Source organism: Choloepus didactylus, chromosome 4 (assembly GCF_015220235.1).
Source record: "Choloepus didactylus isolate mChoDid1 chromosome 4, mChoDid1.pri, whole genome shotgun sequence".
NCBI classification, from domain to species: Eukaryota; Metazoa; Chordata; class Mammalia; order Pilosa; family Megalonychidae; genus Choloepus; species Choloepus didactylus.
In genome coordinates this window covers 158,261,534-158,276,000 of record NC_051310.1, presented here as the reverse complement: position 1 = coordinate 158,276,000, position 14,467 = coordinate 158,261,534, and the positions used below count along the sequence as shown (strand labels likewise).

Sequence of the window (14,467 nt, the reverse complement as noted above, 5' to 3'; positions counted from 1 at the left end):
GAGAGAGAAGCACATTCAAAAACAAGGCAGGCAGGGCCCAGGGAAGCAGAACATGGTTTAATGGAACTGGTTTCCTGGCAGCTTTGTAAACGGGCTCTAACCGCAGTGGAATCGGGGCCCTGGCTGGATCAGGAGGCGCCCATATGGTTTCTCTTGTTCCACAAAAAGGATCTGCTGTGCTGAGAGCACTGGGCAAGGGGGAAGGAAAGGGTGGGGTCAGGGAAGTCCTGTCCCTGCCTCATGTGAGTCCCTCTAGGGTCCCCCACCCCACACACACAGATGCCCACACTGACCCAGGAGCAGGTAGAAGACCCGGGCGGCCACCCTGCGGGGGCTGAGAGGTGCCACTAGGCTGTCAAAGTCAGGCTTCCTGTCGGCCTGCAGCTCCAGTGCCACTGCCCTGTAGGGACCAGGGACCATTAGCTGTGGCCCTAGCCCAGGTCTGCTCCATTGAGCACCTCCTCCCTGCTACCTGTGCACGGCCTCCAGCGAGAGCAGCTCGAGCTCTGGGGGCAGCCCCAAAGGCATCTCCACGGGCACCTCAGGGAGTTCTGGCACCACGGGCAATGCAGGGATCTCTGGCTGCTCTGCCTCAACCCAGGCCCTAAGGGGACACGGGAGTGGTCAGGGAGAGGCGAGGGAAGGGGGCAGCCATAACAGTGACAAGGGACATACCCATCCTTGCCACTTCCCCCAACCTGGCCGTGGCCTGCCCTCAGCCTGGCTGCTTACCACCGCTCTTCCGGGGGCACGAGGCTGATGCGGGTCTTCTCCTCTTCAGCCATTTCTAGGGAGAGCTCTGTGGAGGGGAGGGTCCTGAGTGGGGGTCTGCTTGGATTTGAGCAGTCAGGATCTTGGGGCCACCTGTTCTAACTCAGTGCCAGAGCAATGGAGTGACTTGCTATAGGCACACAGGTGGGAGAACTGAGAAGAGAATCTAACCTCGGCTTCCTTATCTTGCACATAACTGCCTCATTTCTGATCACAACTGCTCCTGCAGCTCTCTGGATATCTGAGACATGGGTCAGGGTGGTCTCACTATCCCGCTTCCCTGGGTGCTTACCTCCTCCTCGGCCCTACCTGCAGACACCATGAGGGGGACGCTAGGCTCCTCGGCTTCCCTCAGGACCTGGGGAGGGGAGGAAAAAGTGAGGCCCCAAGCTTCCTGAAGCAACTGGATCTGACCAGTCAGGCTTGAAGCATTCCCATCCCGGGCACTGGGGACTGATGACCCCCCCCCACCCCCTCCCCATTCCTGCTGCCCAGGACCTGGGGCTTTGGGCAGTGTTGGATCACAGGCAGGAGTAAGGGTGCAATTACCTCAATATCAGGTAAAATTTCAATCCTTTTTCTTTCCTCCTCTTCAAGCTCCCAAGGTGGCCTACGTCTGAGGGCCGTTGGGGGCAGCTGGGCACAGTGAGTCCAGAAAGCCAGTAGTTCTGGGGGTAGCCGGCCAGCTGGGGACAAGGGGCAGTGGCTTCAGGGAGAGATGAAGATCCCCAAGAATGAAGAATATGGGTTCTGAGCATCCTACCCACCCAGCCCTCCACAACTCCTCTTACGGTGAGCTGGGGTTTGGAGCAGCTCCGCAGGGCTGATGGTCATCCTCTCGGGAGGCTGCACCATGGGCTGTGTGGCGGGAGAGTGCAGAAGGCCTGTTACGGGGGAGCTGCTCCTCACTGCCCCTTCTCCACTTTGGCTCTATTCCAGGGCCTCGGACCTTCCACCTCGTTCAGGCCCAGGCCCGTCTGCCCCGTTCGTTGCTAAAAGCAGGACTTTTACATGTAAATACTAGATAGGGTCACAAGAAAAGCATGGAGAATTGGGTGTGCACAAACCCAAATCACGTGTGTTTTCTGGGAAATGAAACAGGGTTCACCAAATTCCCAGGAGTTTGGGAGTCCCAGCCTACATCTGCCCCAGGCCATCCCTGCTTCCCACCCCAGAGTGTGGGCCTGCACTCACACATTCCCAGCAGTGAGCTCTGGGTTGGAGTTGTTCCTGGAATTTCTCCCGGGAGATCTGAGTCTCCTTGTCCCAGAAGAGTAGCCGCCGGCGGCGGCGGCGGGGGGCAGGAGGGATCTCAGGAGGTGGGAAGACTGGGGGCCTCTTCTGCTTGGTGGGGAGGGGAGGTGGGGCAAGACTACCCATGGCTCCTTTTCCTGCCATCCGAGTGGACTGCAACCAGCCCCTCCACCCTCCCACTCCTAGAGGCATGGAAGGGGGTGAATGACAGCTGGATGAAACAGGGGCAGAAGGGGCACCTTTTATTTGCCCAAAGGCCCTGTATAGACCAACAGTGGCCCTGGGCTTGGGGAAGCTGAAGAGGGGTGGGTACTTCTGCGAGGAGGGCAAAGAGAAGGAGGATGATCAGAAAGGGATACTACTCACCTCTGGACTGGGTGGGGCTGGCAGACGCAGCTCCGGGGGTGGCGTCACTTCTGCAATGGCACCCCAGGTCCCAGTTCTGACCCACAAGCCCCTTCCCTTTGCGAGCACCCAGAATGCAGGACCCTGGTCTGCTGCAGCTGGGCAGGTGCTCCCAGGACACTGCCTGGACGTGGCAGGCACTCACCAGCGAGTAGGGCCTCTGGCTCCCAGGGTACCACCTTCACCTCCTCGGGGACAAGGACCTGGATTGGCAGTGGCTCTGCTACCTCCTCCACACTGAGGGGATATGGACAAGAGAAGTCTGGACACCCCCTCATTGGTACTGACCCCCTACTAGCCCAGGGAGTCATACCCTTACCGTTCAGGAACTGGAGGTAAGAGTGGGGGGACTGTGATTTCAGCCTCCAGGGCCGGGGCCTCCTCAAACTCTACGGAAAAAGGAGCAGGGCTCAGAGGGGAGAAAGGAAGAGGTGGGAGCACTGTCTAGACCACCTGGGCCAGGGTACTGACCATCCAGGGCAGGGTAGGCCCTATGCTCACCGGGAGGCCTGGCCGGCGGATATTCCTCTAGCAAGATAGCTTCCTCTTCCTCAGCAATCAGCAGCTCAAGTTCTCGGCGGCTGACTTCTGGGAGCTCCAGTTCGCCCTGGTAGGAGAGGAATAGCAAGGGGAGGGGATGCGATCCCATTTCTGAACAAGGCAAGTGGATCCAGAAGGGGCATGCCACAGGGCTGCACAAGGAGGAAGCCAATTAATAGGATGCTCCAACGCCAGGGACAGGAAGTGGGGGAACGGAGACAGGGAAGGTAGGATGCTGGGCATGTAGAGAAATAGACACAAGAGAAGCTGGGCCTTCAGCAGCAGGACTCAGTCTTGGGCCCTGTATGCAGGGGTGACTCACTTCAATCTCCAGCACGCGAATGGGTTCTGCCTCCCGGAGGGTGATGGCCTCGGGCGGTAGCACAGTGACCGGAACCCTTTCTGAAGGGGCAGGGGAGTCACACCAGCACCTCTGCTCCTTTCCAGGGCCCCACACCCATGCAGTGAGGCCATGCCCATCACCAGCAAGCTGATCCTGGGTACACTGCTTATAACCCTAGGAGCCTCAATTTCCCCATCTGTAAAATGGGGATAAAACGCTGACTGCCTAGGACTGCTGTGAGGCAGTGATGGGCTTACATGCATAAAAGGCCCCTCATGGGGCCTGGCTCGTCGGAGAAGCTCAAAGATGGTCATTTCCTGAGCTCTGGGGCTTTCCTATGTCTCTCACCAGAAAAAAGATTCCCTCTGCTGACCTGGCTTCCTGGGCTCCGTAGGGACTTCAGGAGGAATCTCCTCAAGAACTCTCTCTGGGATCACAGCCTCCAAGAGGTGTCGAATCTTTGGGGAGGGATTGCGGACAAAAGATAGGGTTCAGCTTCAGCCCTCTGCTTTTCCACTCACAGCCATGGCTATTCAGACATCAGGCAGTAAAGACCCTTTCTGTCTAATTCTTGTGGCATCAACATCAGCATGCAGTGAACCCATCACCTTCTGGTCTCCTTTTCTCCCGTTCCCACCTCCCCCCTTCCAGTTATCTAGCCCTTGTCAGTTTGTCTATGTGACAAGCACTGCAGCCTTCTGTCAAGTAACATGGGGGACAGAGGCAAACAGAAAAGATCCTGACCTTAGGGAACACATGATCTAGCAAGAGGACGAGTTTGTAGGTAACTCCACAAGAGTCAGCACAAAGGGGAAAACAAGGCCTAATAATGTGCTGAGTTCCATAACAGCATTTGGTTCTGGCTGGGAGTGGCACAAAGGCTTCATGGAAAAGGGTAGCATTTGTAGGATTGATTATTAGGGAGTGAGCAAGTGATTGTCATTGTGGGCTCAATGAACAGCACAGGCAAGAAGTGAATGTGGCATCCTTCGGGCACAGGGGGACAGACAGGTCTGGGAGCCAAGGATGCCCAGAGGAGGTGCTGAGAAAACCATCTGGAGATGGTTAGTGCTGGGGAGAGCCCAAATTTTTATTCTGATTGCAGTGGGGAGCCACCAGAGGTGCCTGGAGGAAGGGGGTGACGTGATCCAAGGGGGTGTGGGGAACGGACTGGAGGAGAACCCAGGCAAGGAAGCCCAGGGCAGAGAGATGATACGGGCTGGACTAGGGCCCCAGAGGTGGTAACAGTATGGAGATGAGTGGGGACAAGAGCTGCCTCCAGCAAAGAGAATGTCCCATCAGGCTGGCCGTGAATAGGTCAGCACAGCGGACTCTGCCTGGATGGGCCCACCAAGACAGGCCCCTCGCACCTTCTCGTGAGCGGCAGAGACACAGCAGCCGCCTTCCCCTAAGCCCAGTGCCAGGCAGGCACAGGGATGGCATTCCAGTTCTGCATTGTCATCTTGTGTTTGAGGGGATCCGAGGAACTGAGTCCTACCTGAGGGATATCCCAGGGGCTAGGAAGTCCGGGTTCCACAGACATCATCCCAAAAAACGGGTCAGGAGCGTCTTCCAGGGTCTCCATCATGGCCAGGCCGTTGGGAAGCAGCAGGCTGGGTCTGGGGGAGGAAGTGGGCTGTCAAGGGCTGAGGCAGAGCTCACACCAAAGGGCTGAGTTCCAGGGGGACACTCACAGTTCAAGCTCCCCCATATCGATGCGGATCTGCAGCTGGGCCCGGTGCAGGCGCTCCAAAATGTGCTGGATATCCTCTGAGGGCGGAGAGGGCAAGGAACATTGCACCAGGAGCGGGCCCAGCGGGAAGGCCACTCAGCTCTGCCCCACTTCCGAGACTTCCCAGCCTTACCCACGAGGTACTGGCATTGCTGAGAGTAGACCCGGATCACCCCGATCTGGAGCTGGGCTGAGAGGTAGAGAGAGAAGCGGGGCCGCGGCAGGCCGGGCAGCGGGGGCTGCACTCGCACCAGCACGTAATTGAGAATTTCCTCGCTGGGAGAACAACGCGCCCTTCTCACCACTGCGCCAAGGCCCAGCCCCACGGCCCGGCCCACCCCGATCCACCCCCCAACCCACCCAGGCTCCAGGCCCCTCCTCCCTGTCCCGGGTCTCACCAGGTCTTCACCACGTTCACCTTCAGGTACTCGCGCTTCACCAGCCGGCTGCCGCGCGTCGCCGCCAGCCTGGGGGTGGGGTGATGGAGCCGTCAGGCTGGGATTCCTGAGCGTCTCCCCTGGTCCCCCCACTCCCCACCCTGCCCTCACCAAATGGTGGCGAAGCAGCCCGTGTGGCGCTGAAGCACGTTGGGATAGTAGAACATCTTCCCGCCGCGGTTTCACCTTCGTCTCCACCGCGCCTCCGTAGGGACCTCAATCCGGGTCCTTTAGGGCCTGGGATTTCCCCACACCGTCGGCGAGAAGTAAGGATTTGGACAGTTGGCGCGCGGCGGTGGACCCAGAAAGTCAAATAAATGAACCGATAAACAATTGGTGGATAAACAACTGAGAGGATAAATGGATAGATACACAGACTGCCCACACAGGAGCTGGAACACCCCCCGTCCGTCGGTGCTGAGGGGGTTTGCACGCCGCGTGGGTGCTTCGAACTTACTGGACCCTCCTGGGGTGGGTTCCAGGCTGGAGATGCCGGGCTGCTAGGTCCTTGTACTCAGCTTCCGCACCTGCAGCCCGGGCCACGCGGTCACCCTCCCGCAGATCTAGATCACACCGCAGGGAGCCCGCGCTCGAGCTCGGAGGCTTTGCACCTCGCTCATCAGATGGCGGCGTCCCTCAGGACAGTCAATGGGGAACAGGAGTCTGGCTGCGAACGCTTGTAACAGGGAGCAAAGTAGCCTGCCTGGGAGAAGGCTAAACGTGGGGTCTCCCGAGACAGGCAGCGAGCCAATCGGAAGAACCCTGCTCCCTGCGGGGGCCATTGTGAGGCGTCCTGACCAATGGGCGCTCGTTCTCTCCTCCGGTAACAAAGCTTTTTCGGAGGCTCTTCCGCGCCGACCAATGAGCGGGGAGCAAGTCCCAGCCTGTCCCCTGCAGGGGGCTTGGTAGCAACAGCAGTTCCACTAATAGGGGAGGTCGGGGTCATTTGGGGGGCAACCACCCCGACTCATCTTGGGGGCCAAAATGTAAGGTCCCCCTGACCTGCGGTTAGACCCTGCCCTTTCCTCCGAGTTTCATCAAGTCAGCAATTGTTGGTCAGACTTTGTGCCCTGCTCGGGCCGCCTCGTGGTGGGGCGGTAGAAACATGAGGTGGCTTTGGAACAGCCACCGGGAATGGGGAAGAAGTCAGCTCTCAGAAGAGGGAGTTAGAGGACGGGCCACGGTGGTTTCCTAAACCAGAATAAGTTAGGTGCGGGCATGCTCCATCTGGCCATTATCGAGTTGTCTGGGTTGGCTCTTTTGGATGCATGGCATAGTTCAATAGTTCTTGGTCTCCAGAAGCCACCTGTCTCAAACGATTCTGTGTAAAATTAAAGTATATGGTTGCAGTTATAGACATCTCTTGTCCCCATGCCTCCTGCCTTTGCACAGCCATTTCTTAGGCCTGCAATGCCCTTCTCCACCCTGACTCCGGGACACACTTCTACCTCTTTAAAACTTAGCTCTTAATTGCCCCTGAGCTGACCTCATCTTGTTATAGTCCCCTCCTGGGAATCAGGGTTCTGTTTTTTCAGCCAGTGCCTGATGCTGAGCTCAGTCAATATTTGTCAAACGAATGTGTAGTTGCCCTAAATGTAGAACCACAGAATGTCAAAGCTGAAAGGGATTTAAAATCATCTAGTCCAAACCCTGCCTTTTCAGATGAGAAAACAGAGGCTTATACAGTCACTTTTTTCCAGGCCACACTGTTCCTTAGTCTTAAGAGCCTGGTTGGGAACTCCACTCTTGAATTGCAGGGTTTCCAATCCCTTTTCCACTGTGTTTAGCTGAATTGGCCTCTACAGGATACTTATAAATTGTTTCAATCACTACCCATAACTTGTCAACGTGTATAAGTGCTCATGTTGGGGCACAAAGATGATAAAGTGGGGACTCCTGCCCTTAAGGAGCTTAGGAGATAAATAAGCAAGGGGAACAGAGATAAGCAAGGGAGATAAGCAAAGGATAGAGAAGGATCGATTTGTTTATTTATTTATTACATGCCTACTATGTGTTGGGAATACAGCAATGAACCAAACAAGTTCCTGTTCTCATGGAATAGGGAATGAGAGATGATAGACAAGTAGACAAATAGAAATATGTCAGATGGTGATTGGTGCTATGAAGAGAAATGAGGCAGCGTAAGAGGCTAGAGGGTAATGGGGACTGCTCTTTAGATAGGGTGCTCAGGGAAGCCCTCTTGCAATGAAGAGATATTTGAACAGAGACCCAAAATTAAGTGCGGGGACGAATCATCTTGCCAGCTTGGAGGAAGAGTGTTTTAGGTAAAAGAACCAGCAACTGCAAAGATCCTGAGGCAGAAATGTGTTTGGAGCAAAGTGACTGAGGGGGAGAATGGACGGGATGAGGTGAGAGAGGGCCTTGGAGGCCACTGTGGGGTTTGGGCTTTTACTCAGTGGAAGGTTTTGAACAGCGGAGTGGTGTGATCTGATTTATAGCATAAGATGGTCTCCATTGTGTTGAGAATAGGTGGAAGGCAGGCAGGAGATGAAGCAGGGAGACCAGTTGGGAGATATAAGAGATGTGAAAGATGATGATGGCTTGTTCCAGAGTGTTAGTGGTAGAAGCAGAGAAAGATGGTCAAATTCTGGATATATTTTGAAGGAACGTTGATGGGATTTGCTGATGGATTGGATGTGGGGTATGAGAGAAGATGGAAGTCACGGAGGTAACTTAGGGCCTGGTACAAAGAAAGTCATGGATTTCCACAAACTGGGGCACAACAGGGCTTCCTGCATCTGTGGCACTCAGTACCTGGCTTCTTCACTGGTCTTGCAAATGTCTGTTTGGGCCCTTGGCTTCTTAGGAAGATAATAAGACAGAATAGGACGGTTCAAAGAAGCAGAGAGTCTCAAAAGCAGCGGTGAGATCTTTCAAGTGAGACAATGAAAAGATCCTTCGAGGATCTGGAGCATTTGGATTTTACTGGGTTTGTGAATCACTGAAGGTTTAGAACAGAGAGACATGTCAGGAAGGAGTCTGGACAGCCACTCTGGTGTCATGTGCAGGAAGGGGAAGCCAGAGGCTGTGACATTCAGGTAAATGGCAGCTTGCATTTGACGGATGTGAGTGTACAGAGAGGTCAGGTGACAAGTGAAGGAAGAATGGTGTTTGGTAGTAGAAGGAACACAGAGGGGTAAGGGCAAGGAGCGTCAGCTGATTTGGACTTCTTGAATCTCAGCGAATAGGGTGTAGGTGATGCAGCCAAGGCCAGGTTATCTTTTTTGGGGCTTTGGAAGGGGAGAAATCCTGTTTGGTGGTAACCTTTGGTCAAAGGACAGTACACCATGTGCTGGGAGGTCATGCTGGGAGAAGGAACAGCCAGGTACAGGAGGTCCAGCAACTCCTCCCTCTGCTTTCCTTTCTCCTCCCAGGCCCCAGGGCCTCTAGCTGATGGTTTCAGGTCAACCTCAAGTGTCTCCTCTTTTCCTTTGGCCTCCAGTGCAGAGTCCATTCCCCCAGCCTGTCACTGAGGCCCTGATCAGAGGCCTCTAGCAAAGAATTGTGGAGCCCAGACTTTCCCACGTGAAGTTGGTGGCTACAGTGCCTGACTCTCGGCTCAGTGCCTCTCGTGGTGATTGACCCCAACCCTTTTCCCAATTCCAGTGACCTAGCAGGAACAGAGAGCCAGGCCTCGAACCCACAGAGCCCAGCCGGCACCCATGGGTGGAGGAGAGGAAACGGGCCTGGAGGTGTCAGTACGAAGAGAACCCAAGTGTCCCCTCCGAAGTTTACATCTATACCAACTCCCTCTGACCCCCGCTACCTTCTCCCAGAAAATGCAATACTGGTTCTTTTTTCAGTACAATTTTATTTTAAACCCTTGGTAAAGATCTAGAAAGCAAATATAAAGTGCTTAAATTTAAAATTGGGGTGTGGGAGAAGAGGGAAAGTCCCAGTTCCTTAGAGAAAAAAGAGGGTATAGCTCAAAATTTTAAAAATAAAATAAAATAGAGAGAGAGAGAGAAAGAAAAGGATGAAAATCACCCTTAAGTCCCCCCCACCTGGGTGCATGAGGAGTCTGAGGACGTCACAATCACAGATAACCACTGAAAATTACCAGAGAGAAAGGCAGATCAACAGGGTGGAGAGGAATCTGTTTCAAGAAGATCGTAAGAACAGAGGGGTGGGGAGGCGAGTGGGTCCCCAAGGCTCTGCATCAGGGACAGAGTGGCTGCTTGCTCCTCTGGCGTCTCCTCTAGTAAGTGGCGGGCAAAGGCCTGCTCCATCTGCACCAGAAAAAGTGGGGAAGAGGGTATCAGCAGACAGTATCCTCAGGGGCTCCCTCCCCCTGAGAGGCCCCTTCCCCTCTTGGAAATCCCTCTCCATCCCCCCTCTCCCTCGCCACAGACAGGCTACTCTGCCGCTGCCCTGAGCTCACCTGCACTGTAATAAGACTCTGTGGGGTTTGGCTGGGGCCAGGGCTCTCCTCCCAGAAATCCAGGGTTGCTTGGAACTTGGGTTGAGGGCCCAGGCCCCGTAAGTACCTGTCAAAGTCTGAAAGAGAAAGGGTCAGGGGTTGGAAGAGAGAAAAGAGAGGCGAGAGCCTCTGGTAGATGGGGCCACAGGCAGGGGAAGGCTGGGGGGATGCCATGATGGCAAAAGTGGGGTAGGAGCGGGTCCCTGGGAGACCGAGGCCCGAGCAGGAGCTGCAAGGTCAGGACGCTACTGCCTTGGGCCAGGAGAAACCTGAGGTAAAGGTGCCCCTTCCCCAAGGAAGAAGTGTTTAGAGTTAGCAGATTATTACACAACCTGAAAAGCTCTCCCTTGGGAGAGTTAGTCCTTGCAGGCACCCAGAGGGGCCCGCACCTTTGTTGCCTGTCCACACACCACCAACAGGAGGATACACAAGGCCCTGGGAACACCCACACTCTGCATCCCCTCTACCCCAAAACCCTGTCCCTAAGGTTGGATCCAGAGCTGAGTAGAGGCAGGAACTGGAATGCCAAGAGTGGGTGGGAAAGAAAGGCCACCTTAGGGGATGCCTGGAGTGTGGCAGGAACAGCCAGGGCCAGGGGGCGTGGTGTGTGGCGGTTCTCCCAGAGGGGCGATGGCTGTATGTGCCACTGTGTGTGCAGGAGAAGGCCAGGAGGTCCCAAATCTCTGTGCTAACTTGTCCTTGCACTTTCACATAAGTTACTATATGCTTACACGTAATACTGCTTCCATGTAATAGTGCTCCCTGAGATATTATACTCTGGTGTCAGGGGTAGGATGACTGCCAGGCAACTTCCAGGGCCCAAGTTCAGGGGCACACGCACAGCTCTGATGCAGGATCTGCTGGCTGACAGGGTGGAGCAGGGCCTACCAAGTTGGGCTCAGGGGGACCAGGAAGCAAGGGTAGGGGGTCAGGGGCCCAGCTGGAGTAGCCGCACCTCGGTAGAAGCAGCCTGTTCTGAAGAGCTCCACGCACTGGTTGCTAGGCAGCAGATGCAGGCCTGGACCAGGTGGGGCCTGGGGTGCCTTCCAGGAGATGGGGATGGGGCAGAGGCGCTGCACGAAGAGGCCTCGGGAGTTGCTGGCTACCAGGATGCCTCTCTCGAGCTGGCTCAGCAGGCGCTGGGTGGGCTCCAGCGGGCCAGGTTTGGGGAACACCACCTGCTCCATGCGGCTCTGGAAGCACAAGGGCTCAGCCACGAGGCGGCAGTCCAGGCTCTGCACCTGGGCTTCACCCACCACGCGCCCGCTGTAGATGAAGGTGAGCAGCAGCGAGTAGTCTGGGGACAGAGAATGGCATGGCTGCACCTGGTGCTGGGGGAGCCTGCAAGCTGAGAGCAGTGCCTCTGCCCACTTTGGCTCTGCTCCCTCCCCAGGGGAGCACCTGGTCAGCACTAGACTTTGGGGAAATGAAATGGAGCTCCTTGTAAATCTAACAAGGAGACTGAGGCTGAGAGAGAGAATCCAACCAAAGTCTGGAGAGGACAGAGCAGGCTGTGGTGCTGGGGCAGCAGCCGTACCTTCTCCCATACTGCCCTGCCTTCCTCATCCTCACGCCCCCTACCCCAACATCAGCCAGGGGGCTTCTCTCAGGCCTTCCTCTCGCTTACAAGAGCAGCTAATACACTGATTCATACAGAGGCCTCAGGAGCTTAAGGCCCAGGGTCTTGCAGCTTATAAGAAGGTCCCCAGAGACCGGGCCTCTGCTTAACCCAAAGAAATGACAGTCTCAAAGTGGGATTTCCAAGGAACAGTCTGTAGGGGAGGTATTTTGGAGGGACAAGCTGTTTGGAATTCCCACTGCCTGGAAACCAGTGAGGAAGGTGGGCCCAGTTTGCTGTGAGCCCTGGCTGATTAGAGAATGCACGCACAGCCTGGGAGACGACCCGGGGAGGGGACAGGCAGCAGGGATGAGTCAGAGACACCAAGTACCTGAGTCTGGAGGGGGAAGAAGTTCCAGGGACACTGGATCCCCTTGAAAAGGGGCCTCTGTTGTATCTGCACCTGGAAGGGGGACAAAGGCACTGGTCACTCAGAGTAGGACTGGGCAGTCTCAGGGCCAGAGTTGTGGCACTGGCTGGGCATGGGGGGATGACATGGAGGCAGGGTGATACCTTTCTGTGGCTCAGGGCTGTTGCTGCTGCTGTTGCTGCTGCTGCTGCTGCCGCCCCCGATGCCCAAACGGTCTGCTTCCTGACTGGCCAGCTCCTCCTGAGGACACAAGTGCCTATCACTGGCTCACCTCTCCCTCTAGTCCATGTCCCGCCCTCAGGCCCAGCCAGTTCCCTTCCCATCTCTCACATTATCGACGGGATCCTGGAGCAAGGAGGGACTGAGTATGCAGCTTTTTACAGTACTCTCACCATCCTCCCTCTCGGAGGACACAGAACTGTGGTGTCGCTTTGATGGTGATTTCTGGGTCCCTGGCTGGGCTGTGGAATGTTGTTGAGTTGGGGAGAGAAGGATAAGAAACTTAAGGAGGGACAGAAGGTAGGGGAGAGGCATGAGGCTGGGAAACGATGTGCAGGACTGGGGAGGGGCTGGGCAGCGGCTCCCCAAGGACAAGAACAGACTCCAATTCTGAAGGAGGGGCCTGGTGGGAGACCTGCCACCCTCCCAGGGGGCTCATCTATCCCTCCTTCCTCCCCAGCCTGCTGACCCTCACTGGGGTTGGGCCTGGGGTACACACCGGGGAGGGTTCCGGATGGCAGCAGTCGATACACCTTGTATGGCTCAGCCCCATCCATACGGCCATTCTCGGGAACCTCCTCAAATTCCGGACTCTTGTTGAGGGCGCAGCGCAGGCGCGTCTTCCAGGCAGCAGGGCCTTCCGTGTCTCCTTCCTTGTACTTTCCCTTGAACATTGCCCAAGCCTAAGAAAGAGAGGGAAGTAAGGAAGAGGCAGCTTGTTGGAGACCCTAGCTGACCCTCCAACAGGCCTGACTTCGGGTTCATGGGTGTGCTACCCGAGCACTTGCCCGGGCCCTCTGCCCAAAGGGGCTGCACTTGGTTTATGCTCTGCTGTTACCAGCTTGAAATCCTTAATTTTTAAACAAGTGTTCGCATTTTCATTTTGTGCTGAGCTCTGCTGACCATGTAGATGGTTCTACTCTCTAACCTCCCCTTTATTTGAAATCTGGGCGGGTGCACCTCCTTGGAGGAAAGAGCGGCTCACTCACTCGGAAGGGACAGTTTCCAGGCCCTCTCACCTTGAAGAAGGCAGCGTCTTGGTCCTCCCGGAAGTCTTGCTTGCCTGCATGCTTCCAGGGAATCCGGAACATGGTCTTAGCTGCATCGTCCCAGCACACCCCTGGGAACTGTCCGCTCTCCACCTGCTCCACCACCCAGCTCCGGAGCTTTCGTGTGCAGCGTGGCCTGCCTGATGCCATTCTGGGGACAAGAGGAGCAGGAAGCATCAGCACAACTGACACTCTGGGAGGGAGCATCAGCTGCAATCCTGGCCACTGGGGCTGGAGACTGCCAGGGTCTCCAGGACTCTACAACAATCCACCCATCTTTTTGGCTCCAGAAGCATTCTCAATCTCTGAGACAAAATTGTTTCATTTCTACCATCCCAAGCTATGACATTCGGAAGAAGATCTTAGGCACTGGTCTTACTTTTAGGACATTTCAGGACTTATTTTGAGAAAACATTCCCATAATGATCTCTGTTCCTGGTGAGAGGTCCTGTCTACACCCCAAGAACTAGCAAGTAGTACCTGCTTCTGAGATGCCTCCCCAGCCTTCACCCAAGACTTCCACAATCTGTCCTTTGGCCCCCATCCCTGTTCTCTGCTTGCCCCAGGGGTGGATGGGGCAGAGACCTGGGAGACAGACGTAGAGCTGTGGCGGAAGTGGGAAGGGCCAGAGGCAAGAAAACAAACAGGATCAACTGAGGCTGGTGCAAAGGGCTTTCCTCCCTGAACAATCCGGCAGCAGGTTCTCCTGTCCTTTGCCTACAGGGTGTGGGCTCCTGGTCCTCGGTCAGTTTCTCCTTCTCATGGCCAGACCCCTCCTCACAGGTCTTCTGTCTATTCTTCCATCTAGCAAAGGGGCCCCCAGGTGACCCCACCCCACCCTCCTTCAATCTGGCCAGGTCTTCCGGCCTCAGACTCCGGGTGAGGCCCATCCTTAGCTGATCTTACCTGAGTTGGCTGCTACACTGTTCCTGGGCTCAGCAGACCTCAGCGCAGCTCCTGGCTAGGCAGCTTGGAGAACTCTCCACCCCTTTCCCCAGTCCCCACCCCAAGTTTCAGTTCTCTTCCTGTGAGGTTCTCTTCCCAGAAATCACGTGGTCTCTGAGTTGCAGCACAAACACTTGCCATCAGAGGGCAGCAGGCTCTGAGACGCTCACTCAGAATCTTGCTGTGAGCAGCAGGAGGTTCCTCTCTCAGCCCCCCTGAGACTGGTGGGGGCAGTCCTGCTTCACTCATTCTCCCCTCTTCTCTCAGATATGTTGCTTCGGGCCCTGACTTTCTCTGTGTGGACAATGCTGCCTCCCCAGGGAGGCTGGTTTCCAGGGGTCTG

General features: G+C 55.8%; 2 protein-coding genes across 4 annotated transcripts; both read right to left on the bottom strand.

Moving 5' to 3' along the window:
* Positions 1-43: 43 nt before the first annotated feature.
* REC8 (REC8 meiotic recombination protein) lies at positions 44-6,393 on the bottom strand. Of its 3 annotated transcripts, none has more exons than XM_037834624.1 (19): positions 5,594-6,393; positions 5,444-5,512; positions 5,179-5,321; positions 5,008-5,083; positions 4,812-4,932; positions 3,687-3,771; positions 3,293-3,372; positions 2,932-3,037; positions 2,750-2,819; positions 2,576-2,667; positions 2,392-2,441; positions 1,966-2,115; positions 1,563-1,629; positions 1,321-1,457; positions 1,081-1,129; positions 733-799; positions 473-604; positions 294-400; positions 44-188 (listed from the first exon to the last, which is right to left on the bottom strand). In XM_037834624.1, exons 1-19 carry the CDS (start codon positions 5,647-5,649, stop codon positions 97-99), a joined length of 1,749 nt encoding a protein of 582 aa, XP_037690552.1. In that variant the 5' UTR covers positions 5,650-6,393; the 3' UTR covers positions 44-96. The 3 variants fall into 3 exon arrangements, with proteins under 3 accessions (XP_037690552.1, XP_037690553.1, XP_037690554.1); XM_037834625.1 differs by having other exon boundaries at positions 1,966-2,112; XM_037834626.1 differs by lacking the exon at positions 1,966-2,115.
* A 2,901-nt stretch (positions 6,394-9,294) lies between these two features.
* Positions 9,295-14,226, bottom strand: IRF9 (interferon regulatory factor 9). The gene is made up of 9 exons (XM_037834627.1): positions 14,086-14,226; positions 13,150-13,330; positions 12,630-12,813; positions 12,242-12,372; positions 12,055-12,151; positions 11,873-11,944; positions 10,879-11,220; positions 9,885-10,000; positions 9,295-9,732 (listed from the first exon to the last, which is right to left on the bottom strand). Exons 2-9 carry the CDS (start codon positions 13,327-13,329, stop codon positions 9,580-9,582), a joined length of 1,275 nt encoding a protein of 424 aa, XP_037690555.1. The 5' UTR covers position 13,330; positions 14,086-14,226; the 3' UTR covers positions 9,295-9,579.
* Between the last annotated feature and the right edge of the window lie 241 nt (positions 14,227-14,467).

What these genes read in the sequence shown, in the direction of transcription:
- REC8 (XM_037834624.1), bottom strand. Translation starts at nt 5,649, where the DNA reads ATGTTCTACTATCCCAACGTGCTTCAGCGCCACACGGGCTGCTTCGCC. An exon ending in TTCGCGTGCTGGAGATTGAA is followed by an intron (nt 3,038 to 3,292) that starts GTGAGTCACCCC and finishes CTCTCCTACCAG; the next exon opens with GGCGAACTGGAGCTCCCAGA. An exon ending in GCCAGAGGCCCTACTCGCTG is followed by an intron (nt 2,442 to 2,575) that starts GTGAGTGCCTGC and finishes GTGCCATTGCAG; the next exon opens with AAGTGACGCCACCCCCGGAG.
- IRF9 (XM_037834627.1), bottom strand. Translation starts at nt 13,329, where the DNA reads ATGGCATCAGGCAGGCCACGCTGCACACGAAAGCTCCGGAGCTGGGTG. An exon ending in TCTTCCCCCTCCAGACTCAG is followed by an intron (nt 11,221 to 11,872) that starts GTACTTGGTGTC and finishes CTCTGTCCCCAG; the next exon opens with ACTACTCGCTGCTGCTCACC. An exon ending in AGAGTCTTATTACAGTGCAG is followed by an intron (nt 9,733 to 9,884) that starts GTGAGCTCAGGG and finishes TTTCTGGTGCAG; the next exon opens with ATGGAGCAGGCCTTTGCCCG.